Source organism: Erinaceus europaeus, chromosome 2 (assembly GCF_950295315.1).
Source record: "Erinaceus europaeus chromosome 2, mEriEur2.1, whole genome shotgun sequence".
Lineage (NCBI taxonomy): Eukaryota > Metazoa > Chordata > Mammalia > Eulipotyphla > Erinaceidae > Erinaceus > Erinaceus europaeus.
The window spans coordinates 195,848,593-195,876,571 of NC_080163.1; the positions used below are offsets into that span (position 1 = coordinate 195,848,593).

Below are 27,979 nucleotides of genomic sequence, written 5' to 3' on the forward strand. Positions count from 1 at the left end.
TTCGGGACCCGCCTCCCTCCAGCCCCAGTCACGTCGTCTAACCTGTTTCAGGCTCCTGCCCCGCCCCGTCCTCCGCTGCCCGCAGCCGGAGCCCGAGCCGGAGGAAGCCCCCGGTGCCAGGATCAGCCGCGGAGCCGTGAGTCCCAACCCCCGCGGCTCTCGCCCCGCGACTTTGGAGGTGGCCCGGGCCCGCGTTTTCCCCGGAGGACTGGGAGGGGGCGCGAACGCCAGGTCCAGGGCGAAACCTGGGGTGCGCAGACGGCGGGGTTGGGGGCGGGGGCGGGGGAGAGAACTCGGGTGCTTGTTTCACGGGGCCGAAGAAAGGGAGGGGCGGAGGTCTGCGTTATCGGAAGGGAGGGCTCCGACTCCTCGGGGAATGTTGGGTGTGGGACTCCCGAATCTCTTGGATTGGGGGGATTTTTCGAGCTTTCCTTGGGTAGAATTAATTAGTCTTGGGAAGAAAGAAGAGGTCCTGGATCTCTGGGGCTTCTGATGGGCGCCCCCCCCCCCCACCTGCTGCCCTCCAGCTGCTTTCTCTATGAGCCTCTCGGTCTCCTGCAGAATTAGGGTTGGGGTGGAACCTGGGTCCCTGAAATAGAGCAGAACTCCTACCCGGGGTCGCCCCCCGAGAGGCTGGGTCCCAGCGAGCGCCCCCTCCACTTTCTGGCGCTGGGATGGGGGCGAGGGAGGGGGCAGCTCTGCAGCCTCCCCAGCGCCATCCCCAACATGTCATTAGCCGGGCGTCAGACCTGCCCAACCGGGGCGGGAAGGCCGCTGTAGGGCGCCCCCTGGAGGGCGCAGGGCCCCCTCTGTTGCTCCATGGAGGTGCTCCTGGCGGTGGAAGACAACTGGGGTCCTGTTCTGGAATTTAGGGCAGAATTCCAGAAGGTGAAGTTGGAGATGGGGCTTGGAGTGCGAGAGACTTGCATGCGCTGGGTCTCGACACAAGAGCGGGAAACTGAGGCTGAGAGGGCACTCGGGCAGCCTCTGGCCTCCCCCCTTCTTCTGGGGCCGTCTGGGGGACGGGATTCCACCCATTCCTAGTAGATTTTCAGATTAACCTTTTGCTTCTTGGGACTCCAGGCCCTGACCTCTCGGTGAGAAATGCCACCACCCCCCAGCCCACCACACCCACACACACACAGGAGCTGACATGGGGTGGTGTGGGAGATAAGGGAGGCCGAGAGGCTAATTCTGTTCTGGAGGCGTGTGTCTGTCCTTGAAGGGGGTGGGAGGGTGGCAACTGACCCCTCCCTCTGTCTGTCACCCCATTTTCCCCACCCCCAAGCGCCCTGCAGAGGGGTTGGAAGCTGGGGCTGGGGGGGGGGGGCGGTGTTCCCAGGCGGGGGTTTCTGATGAGAGACAGAACAGCCTAACATTTGGACTTGAAGGGCGGTGCTGATAGCCCAAGATGAAAGTAGAAATAACAAGTGCAGCTGCCAAGATAGAGCTACCAGCCTGCCAGGTTCCAGACTGGCAGGTACCGGATGCTTCCCATTGTCCACAGAATTCTCTGCCAGCTGCCCGTGAGGCCAGCTCCCCGCCCCATGACGTCTCTCTTATTCCAGTGGGAAATTGAGGCTGGAGAGCAGCTACGGTGCACATCCTGGGCTTTTACAACCTCCTGCCTGGAGCATCTTCCAGGGCTCACCATGCTTCTGTCTCTGAGTCGGCAGAGAATTTAGAATTCAGACTGCCATGGGCTCAGGAAGTCTAGAGACCTGTAGACTGGGGGTGGGAGGATCAAGACTCAGGGCCTTTTTAGCATCTCAAAATCAGAAGGGACTTTTTGGGGGTGAACACAGAACACTGCTCAGCTCTGGTTTATGTTGGTGCTGGGGACTGAACCTGGGACCATGGAGCCTTAGGCATGAATGTTGTTTGCATAACCATTATGCTATCTCCCCAGTCCTACTTTGGGTTTTGAGCCGACACTGTTCTCAATCCTGTGTTATTTTAGCCTTTGGAAGGCTGGTGCTGAGAATCCTAAATGTGTGAACTGGATCCTGAGCCCTGAGCCCTGTGCCCTCGTAAACATCCGCTCGCTCATAAATTATGTCCGTCAAACCTCACGGCTCTTTGAGGTGAAACTATTAATCCCGCCCCCACCACACACACACACACACACACACACACAGACTGGGGCACCGAGGCGTTCAGGGAGGGGAAAAAGCCCTCGTCCCATCCACAGAAGGGAGAAACTTGAGTCCCACAAGGGTGAGAGCTCACCCCGTGTCAGTTTGGACAGAACTTTAGGATCCCGAAGTAGGCACCCCCAGCACAGCCTGGGGCTGAGCCCGCACCCAGTGAGGGTGGTTCCTGCAGGATCCCTAACCAGGCTGGAGTGCAGAGTTGGGGGAGGGAGCGCCGGGGTGGGGGAGGAGGGAGCTGGCGTCCGAGGGCTGTGAAGGGAAGACAAGGAGTGGGAGAGAGAGCCGCCGGGGCGGGGAGGATCTGGGGGTGCAAGGCCCAGGCCTGGGAGCAGAGGCGCGGCTCGCGCCGCCCTCGCGCCCCGCCCGGCCCTCACTCCCCTGCGGCGGGAGGTACGGCACCTGCCCGGGCCCGCCGCGCATTCCCCGGGTCTGAGCTCAGGCGCTGTCCTCCTGCTCGGCCCTGCCCGGTCTGGGTCAAGCAGGGACCCGAAGCGCCCCCTGGCGGCCCCGACGGGCCCCACGGCCAGCCTCGGCTTGGCATTTCTTTCTAGCTAGAGGCTCTTGAATGGGATCTGAGTTTGGGAACTTCGGGAATCCCCCCTGGCCCCTCCCCCCCAGGAAAAACCGCTCCTTGTTAGAGTGCTGGCGCTGGAGGCTGCATTGAACTGCTCAGTTGTGCATGTTAGGAGACACTCTCAGGGTGCTTCCTGTGCATTTCTGAGATTGTGTATACCCCGACTTTTGGTTTCTGGGGTCTCTACTTCTATGAGGCCTAGATTCCTCTTGTGCCACTGGCCAATCTCATCCTTTCAAAGGCCCTCTATTTCTGTTTTTAAAAATTTTCCTGCCAGGCTGACCCCTGGGGCTTCCTAGCTGCATGATTCCACCGCTCCTGGAAGATTTTTATTTATTTATTTATTTTTAACCAGAGCACTGCTCAGCGCTGGTTTATAGTGGTGCAAGGGATTGAACCTGGGATTTTGGAGCCTCAGGCATGAGAGTCTGTTTGCATAACCATTATGCTAACTACCCCGCTCCCCACCCCTGCCCTGGAAGGCTCTTCTGTTGTCACTGGGGTTATCACTAGAGATCTGTGCCTGCAGGATGACCCCACTGTTCCCAGTGGCCATTGTTTTTCTTTTTTCTTTTAATTTTTTTTTATAGAGAGAGACAGGGAAATTGAGAGACATAAAGGAGATAGAGAGCAGGAGTCTGTCTCTTTCCCTCTCTCTCTCCCCCCTTTCTCAATGTCTCTTCTCTATCCAATAATAAATAAAATAAAATAGACCCTGCAGCACTGCACACACCTGTGAAGCTTCTCCCCCTGCAGGTGGGGACCAAGAGTTTGAATCGGGAGCCTTGCATAGGCTAGTATGTGTTATCAACCAGGTGCACATGCCTCCCTCTCCCTTAACTAGCAGGTGAGAGACAGGTAGAGGAGAGACACCCCTGTTCCACACTCCCAAGGCTTCCTGTTGTATAATTCTCCCATGTGGCAACCAGTGGTTCAAACCTAGTTCCTTCCACATAACAAGGTGTGCGTTGTACTGTATGAGTTATCTCTTAGCCTTTATTTATTTTTGTTGTTCTCACCTGGCCTTCACTACTTTGAGGAGAGAGAGAGACACCACAGCACCAAGGCATCCTCCAATGTAGAGACTAGGCTTGTACCTAGGTTGCATTCATGGCAAAGCAGGTACTTTCTCTCTCTCTTTTTAATTTTTAATTATCTTTTTAAAAATATTTATTCCCTTTTGTTGTCCTTGTTTTACTGTTGTAGTTGTTGATGTTGTCGTTGTTGGATAGGACAGAGAGAAATGGAAAGAGGAGGGGAAGACAGAGTGGGGGAGAGAAAGATAGACACCTGCAGGCCTGCTTCACCACCTGTGAAGCGACTCCCCTGCAGGTGGGAAGCCGGGGACATGAACCGGGATCCTTACGTGGGTCCTTGATGTTTGTGCCACCTGCACTTAACCTGTTGTGCTACTGCCCGACTCCCTAATTATCTTTTATTTATTGGATAGAGACAGTCAGAAATTGAGAGGAAGGGAGAGATAGAGAGGGAGAGAGACACCTGCAGCACTGCTTCACCACTTGTGAAGCTTCTTCTCTGCAGGTGGGGACTGGGGGCTTCAACCTGGGTCCTTATGCATTGTAATATGTGCGCTTAACCAAATGAGCCACCACTTGGCCTCAAGCAGGTGCATTCTCTAAGTGATCTATTCAGCCCCTCTCTTTTTTGTTTTGTTTCATAGATCAGGAAACTGAGGCTCTCTTGTCAGGATTTGACTCCTCAAAGCCTGGCTCCTTACTTGGTATAGGCACTTGTACACAAGTGCTCATCTAGACTTTGGGACAGTGGGACCCTGGGTTAGTACAGCATGGTGCAGGTTGATATCTAGACTGGCTAGGTTGGAGAGTTCGAGAATGTTCCAAAGATATACTCTTGGACTCAGAACTTCTTCAAACACTAGATTCCCAAACTTGATTTGGGCTTCAGTTCTGAGAATGCAGGCAACAACCTCAGGCCATTTCAGAATCTAGAGGATTAACTGGGAAATTGAAGGGGGCCTCTCAGAATCACTGATTTGCCTCCTCGCACATCTGGGGAAATCAAGGCCTGAGCTGTGGAGGGGACTCCTTGTCCAGGGTCACACACTCCCAACACACCCAGATGAGCCACCAGCCCCAACAGGTTCTCCTCTGAGGCTTCCCAGATGGAGGTTGGAGCTGGTGGCGTGCCCTGGCCTGCCCTGCTGCCCACACCCGCAGCTCCATAAGCCTCAGCGGGGCAGCTGGCCTCACCTTCAGGAGGTGGCAGGCGTGGCGGCCACCACAGGACTGGGATGGTGCTGACCTGACCGGTTCCTAGTGGCCTGGCTCCCTCCCACTGGGCCGGTGACCACAGCCCGCCCACCATCCCTGGCACCTGCCTGTTCTGTGAACACTGGGTCCTTGTGAACCAGGTTTCTTTTGGGTGGGGTCTCTGGATCGAGGAAGCTGAGTTGTCCCCGCTCTCTGGGTTCCCACTAGCCTGCTGGAGGTCGCCCAGAATGACAAGTTAGATCCAGATGTAGAACCTAGCGTGCCCGCTCCTTATAGGGTGACTTGGGAGAAATTTTTTTTGGTCTTTTTTTGTTTGTTTGTTTCTAGGGTTATCACTGGGGCTTAGTGCCAGCACCACAAATCCACTGCTCCTGGTGGCCTTTTTCTCCTTCATTTGATAGGACAGAGAAATTGAGAGAGGAAGGCGAGATAGGGAGAGAGGAAGACAGACTTGCAGGTGGGGGAGTGGGTGCTTCTTACATGTATTCTTGTACATAGTACTATGTGCGCTTAACCAGGTGTACTACCACCCAGCCCTGCTTTTTTTTTTTTTTTTTTTTTGCCTCCAGGGTTATCGTTGGGGCTTGGTGCCTGCACTATGAATCCACTGCTCCTGGAGGCTATTTTTCCCATTTTGTTGCCCTTGTTGTTCTGCTTGTTGTAGTTGTTGTCATAGCTGTTGTTGTTGGATAGGGACAGAGAGAAATGGAGAGAGGAGGGGAAGACAGAGAGGAGGAGAGAAAGATAGACACCTGCAGACCTGCTTCACCACTTGCGAAGTGACTCCCCTGCAGGTGGGGAGCCGGGGACTTGAACCCGGATTCTTATGCCGGCCCTTGCATTTTGCGCTATGTGCACTTAACCCGCTGCGCTACCACCGGACTTCCCCTGTTTTTTTTTTTTTTTTTTATATTGTTATTTATTTATTGAATAGAGATAGAGGAATTGAGAGAGGAGGGGAGGACAGAGAACAGACACCTGTAGCACTGCTTTGCCACTCATGAGTTTTCCCCACTCCAGGTGGGGACCAGGGCTTGAACCCAGATCCTTGTGCATTGTAGTATGTGAGCTGGATGGTGGGTGCACCACCATCCAGCTCCTTAAATTTATTTATTTATTTTATTGTTTCCCAGAGCACTGCTCAGCTCTGATTTATGGTGATGCCAGGGATTGAACCTGAGATATTGGAGCCTCAGGCATGGGGTCTTTTTGCATCACCATTTTCTATCTTCCACACCGTAAAATTTTTTTTTTAATTTAATGAGAATGAGATACAGAGAAACACTAGAGCACTGCTCAGCTCTGGCTGATGGTGGTGCCGGGGATTGAACCTGAGACCTTGGAACCTCAGGCATGAAAGCCTTTTGCAAAACCACTATGCTAATTCCCTGGCCCAATGTCAAGTTTTTAACTGTGCATAAAGTAAGGCATGTGTTCTGCTAGGTGAGCTACCTCCAAACCTCTAGTAATTATGATTATATGACAATAAAATGATAATGATAATTATCATTGCTATTTTGTTGTCACTGGAGCTTCACCGGAGCTTCAAGAGAACTTTTTCAGATAGAGACAGAAATGCAGAGAAAGATACCCGGGAGGTGGCGCAGTGGATAAAGCACTGGACTCTCAAGCAGGAGAAAGACACCATGGCACTGAAGATCTCTCTGAGCGAGCTATTTTATCAGTCCTTCAATCATGCTTATTTATTTATTTATTTATTTATCTTCCCTTGTTTTTTTTTTATTGTTGTTGTAGTTATTGTTGTTATTGATGTCATCATTGTTGGATAGGACAGAAATGGAGAGAGGAGGGGACAACAGAGAGGGGGCGAGAAAGAGAGACACCTGCAGACCTGCTTCACCTCCTGTGAAGCGACTCCCCTGCATGTGGGGAGCTGGGGGCTCAAACTGGGATCCTTACGCCTTGCACTTTGCACCATGTGCGCTTAGCCCACTGCGCTACTGCCCAACTCCCATTCATTTTTAAATGTCCTCAGGATGGCCAGGGAGGTATCTCAACTGGTAGAACATCCAACTTGTTCCAGGCTCTGTCACTGGTGCTGCATGTGCCAGACAGGTGCTCTGACTTCTGTTTATGGGTGTCAGGGAGAGAGAGAAAGATAGACAACCACAGACTTGCTTCACTACTCATGAAACTTCCCCCTGCAGGTAGGGAGTGGGAGCTGAAACCTGGGTCCTTGTCCAGTATGTGCACTTAACTGGGTGTGCCATCATCTAGCCCCAATATGTCTAATCATTATTATTATTATTATTATTATTATTACATATATAGAGAGGAGCATTAACTAGCCTGTGGGGAGACAGCATAAAATTGTTAAGGCAAAAAGACTCTCATGCCTGATGCTCCAAAGTCCTAGGTTCAATTCCTTCTCATCACTATAGTCCAGAGCTGAGCAGTGTCCTAGTAAAAAATAAATAAATACAGTAAACTGTGAGAGAGAATTTCACATGAGGGGCCAGGTGATGGTGCACCTGGTGGAGCACACATATTACAATGCTTAAGGACCCGGGTTCGAGCCCCTAGTTTCCACCTGCAAGGGGAAAGCTTCATGAGTGGTGAAGTAGTGCTACAGATATTTCTGTGTCTCTCTTCCTATCACTCTCTTGCCTTTCAATTTCTGGCTGTTTCTATCCAATCAATCAATAGAGATGATGATGATGATGATAAAAAATTTTTACATGATACAGCACCATTCTGGTACATGCCATACTAGGGACTGAACTGTGAACTTCAGTCATGCAAGACTTAGGTACAACTGGTTGAGATATTTCCTCTGCTGCAAATAATTTTTTTTTTGTTTGTTTCTTTGTTTTGTTTTTGCCTCCAGGGTTATTGCTAGGGCTTGGTGTCCTACATTATGAATCAATCTACTGCTCCTGGGAGCCATTTTCCTTATTTTTGTTGCCCCTGTTGTTATTATTATTGTTGTTATTGCAGTTGTTGTTGGATAGGACAGAGAGAAATCGAGAGAGAGGAGGGAAGACAGAGAGAGAAAGAGAAAGATAGACACCTGCAGACCTGCTTCACACCTTGTCAAGTGACCCCTACCCCTGCAGGTGGGGACCAGGGGCTTAAACCTGGATCCTTGTGCACTGTAATGTGAGGGCTTAACCAAGGTGTGCCACTGCCTAGTCCCGGCAAATAAATCTTTAAGATTTGTTCTATTGTGGTCCGGGAGGTGGCTTAGTGGCTAAGGCATTGAGATCCTGAGTTCAATCCTCGGCAGCACATACTAGAGTGATGTCTGGTTCTTTGTCTCTCTCCTATCATTTCCTATGAATCAATAAAATAAAATCTTAAAAAAAAAATTATGTTCTATTTATTTAAAGAGAGCAGGCTGGTGAAATAGCTCACTTGGATAGTGTGCAGTTTTGCTATATGTGTGACCCAGGATTGAGGTTGGACCCCCTGTAATGTAGGAAGCTTCAGTGCTGTGGTCTGTCTGTCTGTCTGTCTGCCTCTCTTACCCTTCTTCACTACTTGAGATGTGTTCCCTCTGCAGGTGGGGAGCAGGGGCTCAAATCCTGTTTCTTGAGCATGATAATGTGTGCACTTAACCAGGTGTGCCACTGCCTGGCCCCTGTGCTGTGGTCTCTTTCAGTCTCTGTACCTCTCTCTCTAAAAAATAACACAAAATTGGGCTGGGGAGACAGCATAGTGGCTGTGCAAGTGATTTTTAAGCCTGAGGCCCTGAGCTCCCAGGCTCAATCCCCATAAGCCAGAGCTGAACAATACTCTGGCCTGCCTCTCTCTCTCTCTCTCTCTCTCTCTCTCTCTCTCTGTCTCTCTGTCTCTCTCTCTTTCTCTCTGTATATAATTAATAAAATCAAGACAGGGAGTCGGGTGGTGGCGCAGTGGGTTAAGTGCATGTGGCACAAAGTGCAAGGACCCAAATGAGGACCCTGGTTTGAGCCCCCGGCTCCCCACCTGCAGGGGAGTCGCTTCACAGGCGGTGAAGCAGGTCTGCAGGTGTCTTTCTCTCCCCCTCTCTGTCTTCCCCGCCTCTCTCCATTTCTCTCTGTCCTATCTAATAATGACGACATCAATAACAACAATGATAACTACAACAACAATAAAAAAACAAGGGCAACAAAAGGGAAAATAAATATTAAAAAAAAATTTTAAAAATAAATAAATCAAGACAAAATATTTATTTCAATAGCCAGACAGATTGAGAACCAGAGCATCACTCTGGCATATGTGAAGCCAGGGATTGAACTCAGGACCTCATCTTTGTTAAGGCCAGAATTATACCACTGTGCCACTTCTTGAACTTTGTAAATAAACCATTTAAAACAAATAATTATAAAAGATCCCTAGACTGGGAGGTAGCACCAGCACCAGCACTAGCACGACAGACTTTCATGCCAGAGATTCCAGTGTTCAAAGTTCAAGGCTCAGCTTCGTCATAAATCAGAGCTGAATAATGCTCAGAAAAAGAAAGAAGGAAGGAGAGGAAAAAAAGAAAGAAAGAAAGAAAAAGTAAAGGAGCTAGTGTACTTGATTAAGTGCACAAGGACTGGTTGAGCACACATATTTCAATGCTTAAGGACCCTGGTTCTAGCCCCTGGGCCCCACCTGCAGGGGGAGAGCTTCACACGTAGTGAAGCAGGGCTGCAGGTGTCTCTGTCTCCTTTTATCTCCTCCATCCCTCTCAATTTCTGTTTCTGTTCAATAATAGAAAAAAATAATAACACCAGAATCAAGCCTCAGTCCTCTGGCAAACCCCATAGTTCTCAGCTTAGTTGAGTAGCAGAAAGATAAATTATTTAAAAAAAGAAAAAAGAAAGACTTATTTTGAAATAAATAAAAAGATGCCAGCTGCATTCAATAGTTGACAGTCACTGTTATAACTGCAGCTCTGTTAACTGGACCGCTTGGCACATGGTAGGTGCTCAGTGAACACTTGTGGAAGGAATGACATAAGACTTGTTAGGGCTGAGATAAGAGATAAAAACAAACAGCCAGAGGGTGAGAATGTTTTGCCCCAAACCTTCAGGAGGGCTTGGGAGACTCAGGCAGTGCTCAGCTGGGCAGCTGGCAGGGCAGAGTGCTTCCAGAGGAACGAGTGGGGCAAAGGCGTTGCCCTGCTTCTGGTGGCTCCCTGGAGTTCCCGGACAGGGGTGGGATGCTCACGGGGTGCAGGGGTCTGAGCTGGCTCTCCCCGCCCACAGGCGCCCCGCTCCGGCCGGCACCATGGACAGCGAGGCTTTCCAGAGCGCTAGCGACCTCCTGGACCTGAACTTCCAGTGTGAGCTGGGCAAGGGACAGGGCTTGTGGGGCGGCGCCCTCCCCCCCAAGCCGGGTCCTCAACGTGTCTGCTCTGCCCTCACCCCCTCCGCCCAGCCCTGGCCATGAAGCACATGGACTTGAAGCAGATGGAGCTGGACACGGCGGCGGCCAAGGTGGACGAGCTCACCAAGCAGCTGGAGTCGCTGTGGTCAGACTCGCCAGCGCCCCCCGGTTCTCAGGCCGGAGCCCCTGCTAGGGTGAGCCTCCTCTCCACATCCCCCGTACTCCAAATGCAGCTTCTACCTGCCTGCCAGGAGTTCAGACATGGTGGTTCCAGAGGCTGTGTGTGATGCCGTTTCTGGGCTGTTTAGTGTCTAGGGGACATTGAAAGAGGGGACCAGTGGAAGTGGACATCTAAAGGGGCCTTTAGAACAGCCTCCATCTCAATTTCAGGGCTTTCCATCCAGGAGTCTCACCTGGGCTCTATCTCCAGCCCTGTCCAACTTTTCTATAGGATAACTTAAAAAAATATACTTATTCGGTGGCTGGATGGTGGCACACCTGGTTAAGTGTACACTTTACAATGCACAAGGACCTGGGTTCAAGCCCCTGGTCCCCACCTGCAGGGGGTCGCTTCATAGCGGTGAAGTAAGTCTGTAGGTGTCTATCTTTTTTTTTTTTTAGCATTTTAATTAATTAATTAATTAATTTACCCTTTTGTTATCCTTCTTTTACTGTTGTAGTTATTGTTGTCGTTGTTGAATAGGACAGAGAAAAATGGAGAGAGGAGGGGAAGACAGAGAGGGGGAGAGAAAGACACCTGCAGATCTGCTTCACCGCCTGTGAAGTGACTCCCCTGCAGGTGGGGAGCCAGGGGCTCTAACCGGGATCCTTACGCTGGTCCTTGCGCTTTGCGCCACCTGCGCTTAACCCGCTGCGCTACTGTTTGACTCCCGGTGTCTATCTTTGACCCTCTCTATCTTCCCATCCCCTCAATTTCTCTCTGTACTATCAGAAAAAAAAATAAAATCGAAAAAATGGTCATCAGGAGCAGTGGATTCATAGTGCAGGCACGGAGTCCCAGCGAAACCCTGAAGGCAATAAAATATATAAGTGAATAAATAAAAGAGGTGCTCTACATTTATTTTTGAGAAAGGGAATCAGAGCTTCACTCCGGTAAATGCAATACCAGGGATGTAACCCAGGGCCTCATGCTGAGAGTCCAGTGCTTTATTCCCTGCTCCATCTCCTCAGCTGTATATATATATTTTTTAACACCAGAATGCTGCTCAGCTCTGGTCGATGGTGGTGCTGGGGGTTGAACTGGGAGCTCAGAGCTTCAGGCATGAGAGTCTTGTGCAGAACCTTTATGCTGTCTCCCTGAACCCTTTTTTTCCTTTGGGATTTTTTTTTTTTCAATTTCAATTTAATCTATGGTTTTGGAGGGAAGAGAGAACTTGAGAGGGAGAGAGAGAGATCTGCTCCTCTTCTTTCTCTCTTTCTTTACCAGAGCACTGGTGGTGTGGGGGACTGAACTTGGGACCGTGGAGCCTCAGGCATTAGTCTGATTGCAGAACCATTCCTCTGTTTAAAATTTTTATTTATTTATTTATTTATTTATTTATTTATTTATTTATTTATAGACAGAAATTGAGAGGAAAGGGGAATGGAGAGAGAGAGAGAGATCTGCAGACCTGCTTCACTGCTTAGGAAGCTTCTCCCCCGCAGGTTTGTTTGTTGTTGTTGTTTTTTGCTTTTTACTTTTTTTCCGTCCCTGAGCTAACGCGCCCTTTGACTCCCGCATGTCCTGGCGCCCCGCAGCTGCCCCGCTACAGCTCCAGCCCGGTCCCCGAACACTTCAGCAGTCGCGGGTCCCCCCGGAAGGCGGCCCCCGACGGCTCAGGCTCAGACACACCATTCGGGCGCTCGGAGAGCGCCCCCGCGCTGCTCCCCTACAGCCAGCTGTCCCCCAAGGGCCGCCCCTCGTCGCCGCGCACCCCGCTCTACCTGCAGCCCGAAGCCTACGGCAGCCTGGACCGCGCGCCCTCGCCCCGGCCGCGCGCCTACGACGGCGCGGGCGGCACCCTGGGCCGGGCGCCCTCCCCGCGCCCCGGAGCCGGCCCGCTCCGCCAGCAGGGGCCCTCCGCACCTTACGACTTCCTGGGCCGCGCCGGCTCGCCGCGGGGCAGCCCGCTGGCCGAGGGTCCCCAGGCCTTCTTCCCCGAGCGGGGGCCCTCGCCGCGCCCCCCGGCCACAGCCTACGACGCGCCCGCAGCCTTCGGGATCTCCCTGCTGGGCGCGGGCGGCAGCGCCTTCGCTCCGCCGCTGCGCACTCAAGGTGAGGGGGTGTCCGCGGCATGGGGGAGGGGGTAGGAAGAGGTGACAGTCTGCGGGTTCGATCCTCCAACCTACCCTCCCCAGATGACTTATTAACTCTGCGCCGGCGGCCCCCCAAAGCCTGGAACGAGTCTGACCTGGACGTGGCATATGAGAAGAAGTCTTCTTCGCAGACAGCCAGCTATGAACGTGAATGATGGGGGGCCCGGGGAGCGGGGGGTGGTGGTGAAAGAGTTACCCCCCATTCTAATGGCTCCTGTCTCTCAGGCCTGGACGCCTTCGCTCGGCCTGCCTCGCCAGGCCTGCAGCTGTTGCCCTGGAGAGAGAGCAGCCTGGATGGGCTGGGGGGCGCCGGCAAGGTGAGGGGGGAAAGAAGCAACAGGAGCGTCTGCGGCTCTGGACTAGGCTCCCCTTCTTGGCTCAGCCCCCCTCCCGCCAGGGGCCATTACCTCTCCGCAGGCACTTCCTGCCTTTAGGCTCCTTTTCTTCCTGTGCCTCCACCTCTCTCCCTCCTCTTCCTTCTTTGCTCTCCTTAGCATCTCCTTTTATTTGTGCTGAGCTGGGAGTGAACCCAGGGCTTCCTGTGCCTGTGACGCACACTACCCGGTGGCCTCCGCACACATTACAGTGCGCCAGGACCCAGGTTCAAGTCCCTGGTCCCACCGCAGAGGGAAATCTTCACCCGTGGTGAAGCAGGTGTCTCTCTCTATCTTCCTCTCCCCCTCTCAATTTCTTTGTCTGTATCCAGTAATAAATAAATAATATTTTAAAAATTAAATGAGAGAGAAAGAGAATGGGCAGCATTACAGCGCTTTCCACTACTGACCCTGATCATTGGCTCCTTCCTTTCTTTCCCAGGACAACCTCACCAGCGCCACACTACCCCGCAATTACAAGGTCTCCCCACTGGCCAACGACAGGCGTTCAGACGTGGGCAGCTACCGCCGGTCCCTGGGCTCGGTGGGACCGTCGGGCACCCTGCCCCGCAGCTGGCAGCCTGTCAGCCGCATCCCCATGCCCCCCTCCAGCCCCCAGCCCCGCAGTGCCCCTCGCCAGCGCCCCATCCCCCTCAGCATGATATTCAAGTTGCAGAATGCCTTCTGGGAGCACGGGGGTAGCCGGGCCATGTTCCATGGCTCCCCCATCTTCTCCCGAGCTCCCCCACCCAAGCTGCCTCCACAGCCCCAAGCACCCCTCCAGCCACAGATGACCCCCCAGCCCCAGATGCCCCAGTCCCAACTACAGGCCCAGTTGCCTCCTCAGCCACAACCTCAGCCCCAGCCTCAACTCCAGGTTCCAGCCCCCCAGGCCCCCCAGCAGATTTGGCCGCCTGCTAGCGAAGGTGAGTGTGTGTGTGTGAGTGTGTGTGGGGGAGCATAAATACTGGGGACCAGGCCAGCCTGGGGAACTTTGCTGTCAGATACCTGTTTCCAGACACAGTCTCTGCAGCCATCTAGCTTGGGAATTGGTTCAGGAGCCAGGGGTACCACAGTGTTTAGCAGGGACCCCAGAATCAGGCTGCCTGGTTCCGCTGTGTGACCTGGGACAAGTCACTTCACCTCTCAAGACTTCAGTTAACATTAGAGACATAGTAATAACAGCTTATTTAGAGTACTTAATACAAAAGAGCTTGATGCACACTAGGCTCTCAATAACTGTCATATTAGTTACGGTAATTATTAACGGTTTTTGTCATCACTGGTGTTTTACCATTCCAGGTTGACTTTTTCAGGCAGAGAGAAGAAGGGAAGGGAAGATTGTTCTGGGAGGTGGTGTAGTGGTAAAGTTTTGGACTCTTAAGCATGAGATCGCGAGTTCAGTTCCCGGCAGCACATGTGCCAGAGTGATGTCTGGTTCTTTCTCTCTCCTCCTATCTTTCTCTAAATAAATAAAATCTTTAAAAAAGAAAAATAAATAAATAAAAATGACTCTAAAAAAAAAAAAAGAAGGGAAGGGAAGAGAGGGGGAAGACCTCACAGCACCAAAGCTTCCCTCAGTGCAGTGTAGGCTGGGCTCAAACCTGAGTGGTGTGGTGTGTATTTCAGTTCAGGCACCCTCCCAGGTGAGCTGTATTATTAATGCTTATTAATGTTTCTTAGTGGGACATCTGTAGAGATTGAAAATGCAGAGCATCTGATGTCAGCAAGAGTGATTTTTTTTTTTTTTTTTTTTGCCAGAGCACTGCATAGCTTTGGCTGATGGTGGTGCTGGGGATTGAGCCTGGGACCTCAGAGCCTCAGGCATGAAAGTCTTTGCAGAACCACTGTGTTGTTTCCCCAGCCCCAGAGTAGGTTTTGAACTCCTCCCCACTACTGACTGGCTGTGTGACTCAGGATTCTGACACTGAGTCTGCTTTCTCAGCTGTGAAGGGAGATTAATCTTATCCTCCTGATAGGACTGTAATAGGGGTTCAGTGAGGTCATGTGTGGAGAGTGATTATGACTTCTGCCTGTTTGAACTCTGACAGAGAGGAATAAGATAGAAGAGACCATCAGACCAACCCAGGGATTCTAATCTCAGCAGGAGTTAGGGAAGGAAATAATTTTTATATATTTTTTAAAGATTTCAGGGCAGGTGGGTAGCTAGCATAGTGATTATGCAAAAAGACTCATGCCTCAGGCTCTAAAGGCCCAGGTTCTCTCCCCAGCACCACTATAAGCCGGAACTGAGCAGTGCTCTGGTAAAAATAAATAATAGATATTTTGTAATTAGTAAGAAAGAGCAGCCTGGGAGTTGGTGTGGTGGATAAAGCCTTGGACTCTCACTCCCCAGCTCATTAGTAAATAAATACATCTTTTAAAAAAAAAAAAAGGATGGGTAGTGGGTGGGTGGTGCTGCACCGGAGTAGGCGCACATAGTAGGAAGCGCAAGGACTGGTGCAAGATCCTGGTTCGAGCCCCTGGCTCCCCACCTGTAGAGGGGTCACTTCACAGGTGGTGAAGCAGGTCTGCAGGTGTCTGTCTTTCTCCCTCTCTCCCTCTCCTCTCTCAATTTCTGTTTGTCCTATCATATTGAAAAAAAAAAAAAAAAAGACCTCCAGGAGCAGTGGGCTTGCAGTGCAGCCACCGAACCCCAGTGGTAACACTGGAGGCAAAAAAGAAAAAGAAAAATACATCTTTATATAGAGAGAAATCCAGAGCATCAGTCTGCCACATTCGTTGCCAGGGAACACACTTGGGAACTTATATGCCTGCAAGTCCAGTGCTCTGGCCACTGCACAAACCTCTAAGGCCACTGGAGAGGAAATTCTTGGACTCTTAGAAGTGGAGTCAGTCATGACGGTCAGAGAGAGCAAGTATTCTGGAGTCAGAAAGGACTGAGTTTAGACTTCAACTATGTTGACCTTTTCTTTTTCTTCTTTCTTTTCTCTCTTCTTCTTCTCCTTCTCCTCCCCCTCCTCCTCTTCCTTCTTCTTCTCCTCCTCCTCCTCCCCCTCCTTTTTTTTTTTTTTTCCTCAAGGGTGATTGCTGTGGCTAGGTGCCTGCACTACAATCTACTGCTCCTGGAGGCCATTTTTCCCATTTTGTTGTCCTTTGCGCCATGCCATATGCGCTTTACCCGAAGTGCTACCACCTGACCTCCTTTTCTTTTCTGTCAGAGCTCTGCTCAGCCCTGGCTTATGGTGGTGTAAGGGCCTGAACCTGGGACTTTGGAGTCCTGGGCATGAGAGTCTCTTTGCATAATCATTATGCTGTCTCCTTCCAGACCTCAACTATGTTTGTGTGGCTTCTCTGAGGGTCACTTTTCTTTCTTGTGCTAAGGAGATGACCGAGCCTCTGCCTTGTTTGCCCCACAAGGCCGTGGTGAGACCTCAGTGCCAGGCATTGGCTATGTGCAAGGTCAGTGTTACAGCCCAAGGCCAAGTGTCACTCAGAGAGAGCAAGGAAGGGCCCCAAGTTCACACAGTAAAGCAGCAGCAGGTTCTGGAAGCTGTAGGGCTGGAGTCTTGGACATCTCCTTAGAGCTCCTCCCCTGCTCTTTCTAGTGCTCTCCAGGCCCCCCACAGAACTGGAACCCGAGCCGGAACTGGAGGGGCTGCTGACCCCTGTGCTGGAGGCTGGCGATGCGGACGAAGGCGCTGTCACTCGGCCCCTCAGCCCCACTCGCTTGCAGCCGGCGCTGCCCCCGGAGGCACAGTCGGTGCCCGAGCTGGAAGAGGTGGCCAGGGTGCTGGCGGAAATCCCCCGGCCCCTCAAACGTAGGGGCTCCATGGAGCAGAGCCCCGCCGTAGCCCTGCCCCCCACCCACAAGAAGCAGTACCAGCAGATCATCAGCCGCCTCTTCCACCGCCATGGGGGCCCCGAGCCCGAGCTGACTCCCATCACCGAGGGCTCCGAGGCCAGGGCAGGGCCCCCTGCTCCTGCTCCGCCGGCCCCCCTGCCGCCCCCGGCGCCAGCTCAGAGCAGCCCCCCAGAGCAGCCGCAGAGCATGGTGAGTAGCACCCGAGCAGCATCTGCAATGGTGCCCCGCCCCTTGGGGGCGGAGCTTAGGAACTTCGCCCCTGCTGCCTCCAGGCGCAAGAGATCCTGGGAAATGTAGTTTTCGTAGGTGTGTCCCTTCACGTCTAGCCTCCACTGCATTGGAGGAAGCTTCGGAGCTGTGGTCTCTCTTTTGTCTATCAAAAAAGAAATGAGGGGGAAGTCGGGCGGTAGCGCAGCGGGTTAAGCGCACGTGGCGCAAAGCGCAAGGACCAGCGTAAGGATCCCGGTTCGAGTCCCCGGCTCCTCACCTGCAGGGGAGTCGCTTCACAGGTGGTGAAGCAGGTCTGCAGGTGTCTGTCTTTCTTTCCCCCTCTCTGTCGTTCCCTCCTCTCTCCATTTCTCTCTGTTCTATCCAACAACGAACATCATCAACAACAACAATAACCACAACAAGGCTACAACAACAAAAGGGGGGGAAAGAAAAGAAAATAGAATCGGGGCAGGCACTGGCACATACAGAGATGTTTATGTAAAAAGCTTTCCTGTGGGAGTCGGGCGGTAGCGCAGTGGGTTAAGCACAGGTGGCCCAAAGCACAAGGACCGGCATAAGGATCCCGCTTCGAGCCCCCGGTTCTCCACTTGCACAGGTGGTGAAGCAGGTCTGCAGGTGTCTATCTTTCTCTCCCCTCTATCTTCCCCTACTCTCTTCGTTTCTCTCTGTCCTATCCAACAACGAATGACATCAATAACAACAACAATAGTAACGACAACAAGGGCAACAAAAGGGAAAATAAGTAAATAAATAAATATAAAAAAATTTTAAAAAAAGAAACGAGGAGTCGGGTGGTAGCTTAGCGGTGGGTTAAGCGCACATGGCATGAAGAGCAAGGACTGGCGTAAGGATCCCGGTTTGAGCCGTCCGCTCCCCACCTGCGGGGGAGTCGCTTCACAAGAGGTGAAGCAGGTCTGCAGGTGTCTCTCTTTCTCTTCCCCCTCTCTGTCATCCCCTGCTTTCTCCATTTCTCTCTGTCCTATCCAACAATGACGACAACAATAATAACTACAACAATAAAACAAGAGCAACAAATAATAAATATTAAAAAAAAAAAAAAAAAGAAATGAGAGCGCAGGTGGCGCAAAGCACAAGGACCAGCATAAGGATCCCGGTTCGAACCCCGGCTGCCCACCTGCAGGGGAGTCGCTTCACAAGCGGTGAAGCAGGTCTGCAGGTGTCTATCTTTCTCTCCTCCTCTCTGTCTTCCCCTCCTCTCTCCATTTCTCTCTGTCCTATCCAACAACGACGACAACAACAATAATAACTACAACAATAAAACAACAAGGGCAACAAAAGGGAATAAATAAATTAAAAAAAAAAGAAATGAGAAAGAAAAAAAAAGAAAGAAAGAAATGAGGCCAGGTGGTGGCACACTCAGCAAACATGCTACCATGTGCAAGTACTGTGATACAAACTTCCTGTCCCTACCTGCAGGACAGAAACTTAATGAGCAAGGAAGCAGTATTGCAGGTCTATGTCAGTCTGTCTGTCTATCTATCTCCCCTCTCTCCTCTTATATTCTGTCTGTCTCTACCCAAAATAGGTAAACTATATAGCCTTCAGGGATATCGCTGGAGCTCAGTGCCTGCACTACGAATCCACTGCTCCTAGAGACCATCCCGCCCCATTTTTGTTGCCCTTGTTGTTAATGTTGTCGGATAGGACAAAGAGAAATCGAGAGAGGAGGGGAAGACAGAGAGGTGGAGAGAAAGACAGATACCTGCAGACCTGCTTCACCACCTGTGAAGCGAACCCCCCTGCAGGTGGGGAGCTGGGTCTTGATCTGGGATCCTTACTCCAGTCCTTGCACTTAACACCATGTGTGCTTAACCTGCTGTGCTACCACCTGGCCCTCTGACTTAATTAAAATTTAAAAAATAGAAATATAGAAGAGTATCCAGAGACTTTTTCAGCACTTCTTCTAAAGCCCCTGCATCCATTTAAGAATCTCAGATTTTTTTTTTGTGTGTGTATGTGATTTATTTCTTAAGGGGGTAGGGAGAGAGAACCTGTTATCATGAGAAGCTCCACTGTAGCACATGTAAAACTGGGGCTCAAACTCAGGAATTCATGCTTGAGAGTCCAGTGCCTTATCTACTCCACCACCTCCTAGACTTCTGTCTTATTTATTTTTTTTTAGAAGTATTTATTTTACTTTAGTGTTTCAAGTTAATTAATTTATTTCTTGGATAGAAACAGAGAACTTGATAGGAAGGAGGAGACAGAGAGGGAGGAAGAAAGACACCTGCAACGCTGCTTCACCACTTGGGAAACTTCCCCCCTGCAGCTGGAGACTGGGTGCCTGAACACAGGCCCTGCACATAGTAACATGTGCTTTCAACTAGGTGCACCACCACCTAGACCTAGAAGTATTTATTTTGTTTACTTTATACGAGATAGAGATACTAAGTTTCATATGGGTGAGTGAGAGAGAGGACCCAGAGGGAAAGCTTCACCAGTAGTGAAGCAGGTCTGCAGGTGTCTCTCTTTGTCCTTTTTCTCCCACTTCCTTCTCAATTTCTCTCTGTCCTATAAAATGAAATAGACAGAAAAAGAAAAGAAAAGAAAGAAAGAAAGGCTGCTGGGAGTGGTGGATTCTTTTTTAAAAATATTTATTTATTTATTTATTTATTTATTTACTATTGGATAGAGACAGAGAAAAATTGAGAGGTGAGGGGGAAATTGAGAGGAAGAGAGGTGAGAGATACCTACAGCCCTTGGTCCACCACTCATGACGCTTCCTCCTGCAGGTGGGGACCAGGGACTTGAACCCAGGTCCTTGTGCACTGCAATGTGTGCACTTAACCAGGTGTGCCACTGCCTGGCCCCGAGTGGTGGATTCTTATGCACACACTTGAGTCCCAGAGATAACCCTGGTGGCAATAAAAAATAAATAATAAATAAACATAACAAATAGCAGGTGTGTGGATTGAATAATGACTTCCACAGGCATCAACTAGATGTTCTCCCAGCTTCCTCTCTGCTTCCGGGGCCCAAGAATTCTCAAACCCCCAGATTTCCTGACTTATCAGGAGTCAGGAGCCTTGGGGCCAAGCCACTGGCTCCCTAAGATCCTGCAGCGCTTTCACTTTCCAACATGGACCCATCCAGACGGTTCACGGTAGGGGTGGGGGTGGCCCCCTAGTCGCTGGGGTTCCGTCTCTGTCTCTGAGCCGCAGACGTGATGACAGCCCCCCCCTCCACAGGAGATGCGCTCGGTGCTGCGGAAAGCGGGGTCCCCACGCAAAGCCCGGCGTGCGCGCCTGAACCCGCTGGTGCTGCTGCTGGACGCAGCGCTCACCGGGGAGCTGGACGTGGTGCAGCAGGCGGTGAAAGAGGTGAGCAGGGCCGGAGGGAGAGGGAAAGGGGGGGTCTCCCTGAGACTGAGCCCCGTCCACTGCCCGCCCCGCCTCGCCCAGATGAACGACCCCAGCCAACCCAACGAGGAGGGCATTACGGCCTTGCACAACGCCATCTGCGGGGCCAACTACCCCATCGTGGACTTTCTGATCGCAGCAGGCGCCAACGTCAACTCTCCCGACAGCCACGGCTGGTGAGCGCTGCGAGGGCCCGGGAGGGCTGGGGACCACATGAGGGGCCTCACCCCACCCCTTGACGGGCTCACCTACCCACCCGACTACGCAGGACCCCGCTGCACTGCGCGGCATCCTGCAACGACACGGCCATCTGCACGGCGCTGGTGCAGCACGGCGCGGCCATCTTCGCCACTACCATCAGCGACGGAGCCACCGCCATCGAGAAATGCGATCCCTACCGCGAAGGCTACGCGGACTGCGCCACTTACCTGGCAGGTTGGTGGGTCTGGGGGGAACAGACTACCACTCAAGAGGTAGAGGGCAACACAGGTGTCGCAGCGTCGAGTGGCAGGGTCGCTGATGAGGACAGAGATCGCATGGTAATATATGTGCCCAACTGAGTACACCACTGCTTGGCCCTCTGCCCTGCCTTCTGAGTGGAGGTTGAGGTTTTGATTCAAAGTACCACTTTAAAAAAATGTTTATTTATTTACTTATTTATTCCTTTTTTTTTGTTGCCCTTATTGTTTTATTGTTATAGTTACTGTTGTTGTTATTGATGTCATTGTTGTTGGATAGGACAGAGAAATGGAGAGAGGAGGGGAAGAAAGAGAGGGGCAGAGAAAGATGGACGCCTGCAGACCTGCTTCACTGCCTGTGAAGCAACTCCCCTGCAGGTGGGGAGGGGGGGGCTAGAACCGGGGACTCCAACCGGGATCTTTACGCCGGTGCTTAACCCACTGTGCTACCGCGGACTCCCTCAAAGTACCACTTTAAGGCGAGTTGGGGCTGGGGTTGTTGGCAAGCAGACTGCGGTACTTCTGGGAGAGACGTCAAGATAGAGCAATGAACAAGACCCAAAGGGGGTAGGCTGATTCTGCCTCGAAGATTGATGGTCCCTCCTGGAACCCTGATATTCCAGAATGTACCAGACTACTAGGCACCCTCCCACCCCATGCCAGCTCTGGCTTTCTTACCCAGTTGGGGGCGCACACCCTCTTGCCTCCCAGCTGAGTCTAGAGTGCCAAGGCCCAGTCCAGTCGCCCCTGTCAGGGCCCTTGAGTGTGGCCACCCCTCTCTGACCCCACGCTGACCCTCGGCTGTTGCAGACGTGGAGCAGAGCATGGGCCTGATGTACAGCGGTGTGGTGTACGCGCTCTGGGACTACAGTGCCGAGTTTGGGGATGAGCTGTCCTTCCGCGAGGGCGAGTCGGTCACTGTGCTGCGAAGGGACGGCCCGGAGGAAACCGACTGGTGGTGGGCCGCGTTGCACGGCCAGGAGGGCTACGTGCCCCGCAACTACTTCGGGGTGAGCAGAGGCCTGGCTGTTCAGGGAGAGGGGTGATGCCACAAGGGAAAGAAGGATGAGAGAGGACATGCATTGCAGAAGAGTCCATTATGGGTTGGGGGAACCCAATACAGTGCTGGGGAGGTTGTGAGGAAAGCCTTGCTGCTGGCACTTTGTGGGGGATACCTGGCAAGTTACCTTACTGCTTAGTTGCTATGAAGAGAGAGAAAAGGAGGGAGGGAGAGAAAGGAAAGGAAAGGGAAAAAGAAAGATCAGTTTGCCTTACTGATTAGCTGTTTGGTAGGAAAAAAGAAAGGAAGAAAGGGAGGAATGAAAGGAAGGGAGTAAAGGGAGGGAGAAAGGGAAAAAGAAAGACTCGCTACTGGTCTTCTCTGACTATTGGTGGTGCTGGGGATTGAGCCTGGCACCTCTTGCATGCAAGTCCTGTGCGCTGATGCTACAATATCTCCCTAAGCCCTCAAAGATTGTTTTAAATGTTTATTTATTCCCTTTTGTTGCCCTTGTTGTTTTATTGTTGTAGTTATTATTGTTGTTGTTATTGATATCGTTGTGTTGGATAGGACAGAGAGAAATGGAGAGAGGAGAAGACAGAGAGGGGGAGAGAAATTTAGACACCTGCAGACGTGCTTCACCGCTTGTGAAGCAACTCCCCTGCAGGTGGGGAGTCGGTGGCTCGAACCGGGTTCCTTATCAGAGATTTTTTTTTTAATATTTACTTATGGGGGTCAGGCTGTGGGGAACCAGGTTAAATGCACGTAGTAAAAAATGCAGGTGCCCACACAAGGATCCCAGTTAGAGCCCCCCAGATATACACCTGCAGGGGGGTCGTTTCACACGTGGTAAAGCAGGTCTACACGTGTCTCTCTATCTCTCTCCCTCTCCCCTCTCAATTTCTCTTTGTCCTATCCAGTTTTTTTTTTTTTTTTTTAAATATATATGGCTGCCAAGAGCAGTGGATTAGTAATTCGGGCACCAAGCCCCAGCGATAACCCTGGAGGTGGAGGGGTGGGGGCAGAGAGAGTGAGTTACCATGGCCTGGGAAGTGACACAGTGGTTGGAGCACTGGACTCAAGCATGAGGTCCCAAGTTTAATCCTGGGCATCGCATGTGCCAGAGTGGTGCTCAGGTTCTTTTGCCCTCTCTCTCCCTCTTGTTAATCAGTCTTTTTTCTTAAAAAAAGATTTATTTGTTATGAAAGATGATGAGAGAGAGAGAGAGAGAGAGACCAGAGTATTGCTATACCCTGGTATAAGGGGAGGTGCAGAGGGTTGAACCTGTGACCTCTAGAGTCAGGCATTAAAGTCAGTTCTCTGAGAATGGGAGAAAGCATAATGGTTATGCAAAACATCTCAAATGCCTGAGGCAGAAGGTCCCAGTGCTGAGCAGTGCTCTGGTAGACAACTCTAATAAAATAAGAAAAATAAAAGAAAGTTGGTTCTCTAACAGGCCACGCTATCTCCCCCAGAGCCCTTCTCAAACATTTTCTTCATTCTTTTTTTGTTTGCCTCAAGGGTTATCACTCGGGCTCCATGCTTGCACTATGAATCCACTGCTCCTGGAGGACATTTCCCCCATTTTTCTTGCTCTTGTTATTGCTGTCATTGTTGTTGGATAGGACAGAGAGAGATGGAGAGAGGAGGGGAAGACAGAGAGGGGGAGAGAAAGACAGACACCTGCAGACCTGCTTCACCGCTTGTGAAGTGACCCTCCTGCATGTAGGGAGACACGGGCTTGAACTGGGATCCTATGTCATTCCTTACGCTTTGTGCCATGTGCACTTAATCTGCTGCGCTTCCGCCTGACCCCTGAGACTTTTTTTTTTTTAAAAAAGGTTTATTGATTGATGGATGGTAGAAGAGGGGGAGAGAGAGAGTGAACCAGAGCATCACTCTGGCCGTGGAAAGTTAAATGTGTCTTTTTTTTTTTTTTTAATTACCTTATTTTTGGATAGATACAGAAAAATGGAGAAGAAAGGGGGAGATAGAAGGGGAGAAGGAAGGTAGGGGTAGATAGCATAATGGTTATGCAAACAGACTCTCATGCCTGAGGCTGCAAAGACTCAGGTTCAATCCCCTGCACCACCAAAAACCAGAGCTGCTCAGAGCTCTGGTTAAAAAAAAAATAATAATAATAAAAGAAAGAAAAGGAAAAGGGAGAGATACCTGCAGCACTGCTTCACCACTTACTTGTGAAGCTTCCCTCTGCAGAGGGGGACCAGAGACTTAAACTTGCGTCCTTGTGTGTGACGACAGGTGTGCTGGACCAGGCACACCACTGCCCGGCCCCTAAATGTTTGTGTCTTACACATAGTGAGGAAGAAGCTTTTGCTCCAGGCACTGGGCAGGGGAGGAAGAGCCCAATGACACTGGGATTGAGGATGGTCCCCCTCCATTCTGTTGCCAAGAGTCTTTTCACTTGGGTGATGGAGCGGAGGTGCCCCAACTGCAGAGCAGAGTGGTAGGGAGAGGCAGGCATCTCCTTCAGGGCCCTGTGTTAGATTGGACTATTCCATCTCACCAGCCATGCTGCTGAGTGAAAGCATTCATCTGAAATCCAGGAGGTGATGGGACCTTGGGCCATCTGGAGCCATCTGGGGTAGGCTAAGGGAGTCCATTAGGAAGAGGTGGGGCTGGAGGAGACCATCTAAGGTTCAGGGGTGGGTGAGGTGATGTCATTAAATCCAGGGGTGCTTGGGGGATGAGAGCCCTGAGTCTGAAGCTTCTGTTTTCCCCCAGCTGTTCCCCAGGGTGAAGTCTCAGAGGAGTAAAGTCTAGCAGGAGAGAAGCATGTTTCCAAGGGCAACCGGAGGAAGCTGCCTGGCCTCCTTCCTCTCCAAGGCTCCTGACAGCTGCATCTCCCTGCACCCCAAGCCCTGCAGGCCTGGGGCCCTTGTCACCAGCTCTCTGCTCCCCTAGGTGCCTAGGGGAGTGGGAGAACTCCAGCCTTAAGTCTAGAAACATGCCTTAGCTGGGGGAGGTTTTGGTGGGGCTGGGAATCTTTCTGGGGGCCCAAAAGACTCCCCCTTCTGCCAAATCAGAGCCCATCCACAGCGCCTTGACCCCATACTCCCAGCCCCCCACCCCCACCCCAAGCAACCCAGCCACCATCCCAGCTGAGCCAGGAATGAGCCATCTTCCTGGGACTTTTCCCTGGGAGCCATCTGGGACTCTGTCTCTCCCATCAGCCTGGGGGCACAGGAAGCTTGTTGGTTTCTGTCAGGGTCCCCGCCCACTTCTGCTCCACCAGGTGCCTTCACTGCTGACTTTATCACAAAAAGAGGCATTTTCCCTTTTTAAATAAAGGTAGTTTGCGCAGAAATGCACTTCCTTCACTTTGGATTCCATCTCACTATTTTTGGCAAGTTAATCCTCAATGTTTTCACTTGTCAATTTTAGCCACTCTGTGACTTCTTGGTTTAGTGACTGAAGCCTAAACCCTTCTATGTTAACTCCTTCTCCCCTATCTCTAGCAAATTCATGTCATGATTTTTATATTCATCAATCAACAGTTTTACAATATGGCTCTATATTTTCACTTAGAACCATGTAAGACACTTAAAAACATGAGAATAATTACCTTTGTCACCCCTATGTGCACCTAGACTGAATCTTCCATTGGATCTTCCATCCTAACAATGCACTCAAGTTGTTTTTGTTGTTGTTTGCTTCTTTTTCTTTCTTTTTTTTTTTTTGCCTCCAGGGTTATTGCTGGGGCTCTGTGCCAGCACTACAAATCCACTGCTCCTGGAGGCTACTTTTTCCCATTTTTGTTGCCCTTGTTGTGGTTGTTATTGTTATTGCTGTTATAGCTATTGCTGTTGTTGGACAGAGAGAAATTGAGAGAAGAGGGGAAGACAGAGAGGGGGAGGGGAAGACACCTGCAGACCTGCGAAGCAACCCTCCTGCAGGTGGGGAGCTGGGGGCTCGAACCCGGATCCTTAATGCCGGTCCTTATACTTTGCGCCAGGTGTGCTTAACCCGCTGAGCTACTTACTGTTCAGGCCCCATTGTTTTGTTTTTCTATTTTGAGTCTAAACCTGAGCTTTCTCAAATGACTCTACTATCTTGGGACTTCCCCAAGTTGGATATTGTTTTCTGGACCCATATCTTTGCCCCTTGATTATCTTCATTGTGCTGGAGTGCATTCTCCAGATGTTCCCTGAAAAGGATGAAGGAGTGGCTGGGTGGTGGCTCACCTGGCAGGGGGGACATACTTTACCATGTTTAAAGAGAGGAGTTCAAGCCCCTGGTCTGCACCTGCAGTGGGGGAAGCTTTACCATCTGTGGAGCAGCACTACAGGTGTCTCTCACCCTCTATAAATAATAATAATAATAATAATAATGGCTGCCAGGAATGCTAGAGCCTAAAAGCACTAAGCCCCAGTGATAACCCTGGCAGAAAAAAAAAATGAAGAGGTAACCAGTGATATAGCTCATTTAGGAGCAAGTCTGCTTTGCCATGCTTGGGATCCAGATTCAAGCAGCCAATGTCACATTGGAGGCTTTGGTGCTGTGGCCTTCTCTGTCTCCTCCTCCTCCTCCTTCCTCTCCCTTCTTTTTGACAAACTTGTCAGAAGAGATAAATCCCTGGTGATGATCATAAAGAAGGAGGAGGATGAGGAGAAGGAGAAAAGACAGGGTGAAGAGGCAGCAAGGGAGGTGGCTCAGTGGGCAGAGCATGAGACTTGCCTGTGGGAGGCTGGAGCAGAGCACTGGTCTCTCATTGCAGCTAATCTTTAATAAAAAAAGAGCGACAAGGAGGTAAATACTTCTGAGTTCTTGCACAATTCAATATACTTCATGCTAACCTATTTTATTATACTTTAAGAATAAAACTCTGGGTTGGAAATAGACCAATAACTCTTGTGATTCGTCTCTGCTTTCTGAGTTGGAATGCAAGTTCAGATCATGAGGAATGTTTTGCTTTCCCTGTCAGACTTGTTTCCTTTCTTTCCTTCCTGTGAACTTTGACTTGCCTGTTTTATCTGGAAGCTTTCTGAATCATCTCTCTTTGCCAGAGCTCAGACTCCTGGGTCTCTGTGCCATCCTGCAGACAGTACTCATTCTGACCCTTGCTGTGTCTGTTCAGTCTGGAGATTTGCACCCGATGTTTCTGGAAACATTCATATATATATATGGCTTTTTTTTTTTTTTTTTGCCTTCAAGGTTATTACTGGGGCTTGGTGCCTGCACTGTGAATCCACTGTTCCTGGTAGCCATTTTCCTCTTTACTTTATTTATTTATTTTTATTGGATAGGACAGAGAAAAATTCAGAAGAGGATCCAGGTGTTGGTTCACCTGGTTAAGCACACCTACAGTGCGCAAGGACCCAGGTTCAAGCCCCTGCTTCCCACTCGCAGGGGGAAAACTGACAGGGGCCAGCCCCGGCAGGTCTCAGGGTGAACAGAGGAAGGGCGTCAGTGCGGAATGAGGAAGAATGAGAGAGGAGTGAGTTGATGCTGAATCAAGCTCAAGCAGATGTCTCTGTCAGACTGAAGCAGAACTTTATTTTTATAGTCTCATAAGGCTTAGATCATTAAAACAAAAATCTTCAAGGCTTTGGTTACTAATACATAAATCACCATGGTTTTGATTATTAATGCAAAAAGCACCAAGGCTTTGATTTAGTAAAACAAAAATCACCAAGTAAGAACAACACAGGTAGGGAACACCTCCTGCTTTGTGGAACAGTCACATTCCAGGGGCACTTTTCTCCTTAGAGATCACATCACAGTTTCTGTGTCTTTTGTTATTCCTGTACCTGTGTGTCAGGCAAATGTCCTGTTGATTAAGATAAATATTCTACCTGTATGTTTATGCCATCCTCTTGCATCAGAAGCCCTGGTTCATAGAAAGTTCAAGTTTGGGCAGTGGGTAGATAGCATAATGGTTATGCAAACAGACTCTCATGCCTGAGGCTTCAGAATCCCAGGTTCAATCCCCCACACTACCATAAGCCAGAGCTGAACAGTGCTCTGGTTAAAAAAAAGAAAAAGAAAAAAAAGTTCAAGCTTGTTGTGTTTCTAGGGGCCTTAAACAAATTGAGCAGCCCATTTTTAATAAAATCTGCTCCATTGTTTGATCAAGGA

General features: G+C 50.7%; 1 protein-coding gene across 1 annotated transcript; it reads left to right on the top strand.

Annotated features, from left to right (window-relative positions):
• Positions 1-28: 28 nt before the first annotated feature.
• On the top strand, positions 29-27,979 carry PPP1R13L (protein phosphatase 1 regulatory subunit 13 like). The gene is made up of 13 exons (XM_060186152.1): positions 29-136; positions 10,175-10,251; positions 10,347-10,489; positions 12,054-12,570; positions 12,654-12,758; positions 12,837-12,928; positions 13,428-13,911; positions 16,555-17,000; positions 20,252-20,383; positions 20,465-20,598; positions 20,691-20,857; positions 21,691-21,890; positions 24,626-27,979. The coding sequence occupies exons 2-13, from the start codon at positions 10,197-10,199 to the stop codon at positions 24,662-24,664; spliced, it is 2,514 nt and encodes an 837-aa protein (XP_060042135.1). The 5' UTR covers positions 29-136; positions 10,175-10,196; the 3' UTR covers positions 24,665-27,979.

Excerpts from the sequence above, each read along its gene's own strand:
- PPP1R13L (XM_060186152.1), top strand. The coding sequence starts at position 10,197 with ATGGACAGCGAGGCTTTCCAGAGCGCTAGCGACCTCCTGGACCTGAAC. Across the intron at positions 20,858-21,690 it reads CTGCGCCACTTACCTGGCAG|ACGTGGAGCAGAGCATGGGC; the intron begins GTTGGTGGGTCT and ends CGGCTGTTGCAG. Across the intron at positions 21,891-24,625 it reads TGCCCCGCAACTACTTCGGG|CTGTTCCCCAGGGTGAAGTC; the intron begins GTGAGCAGAGGC and ends GTTTTCCCCCAG.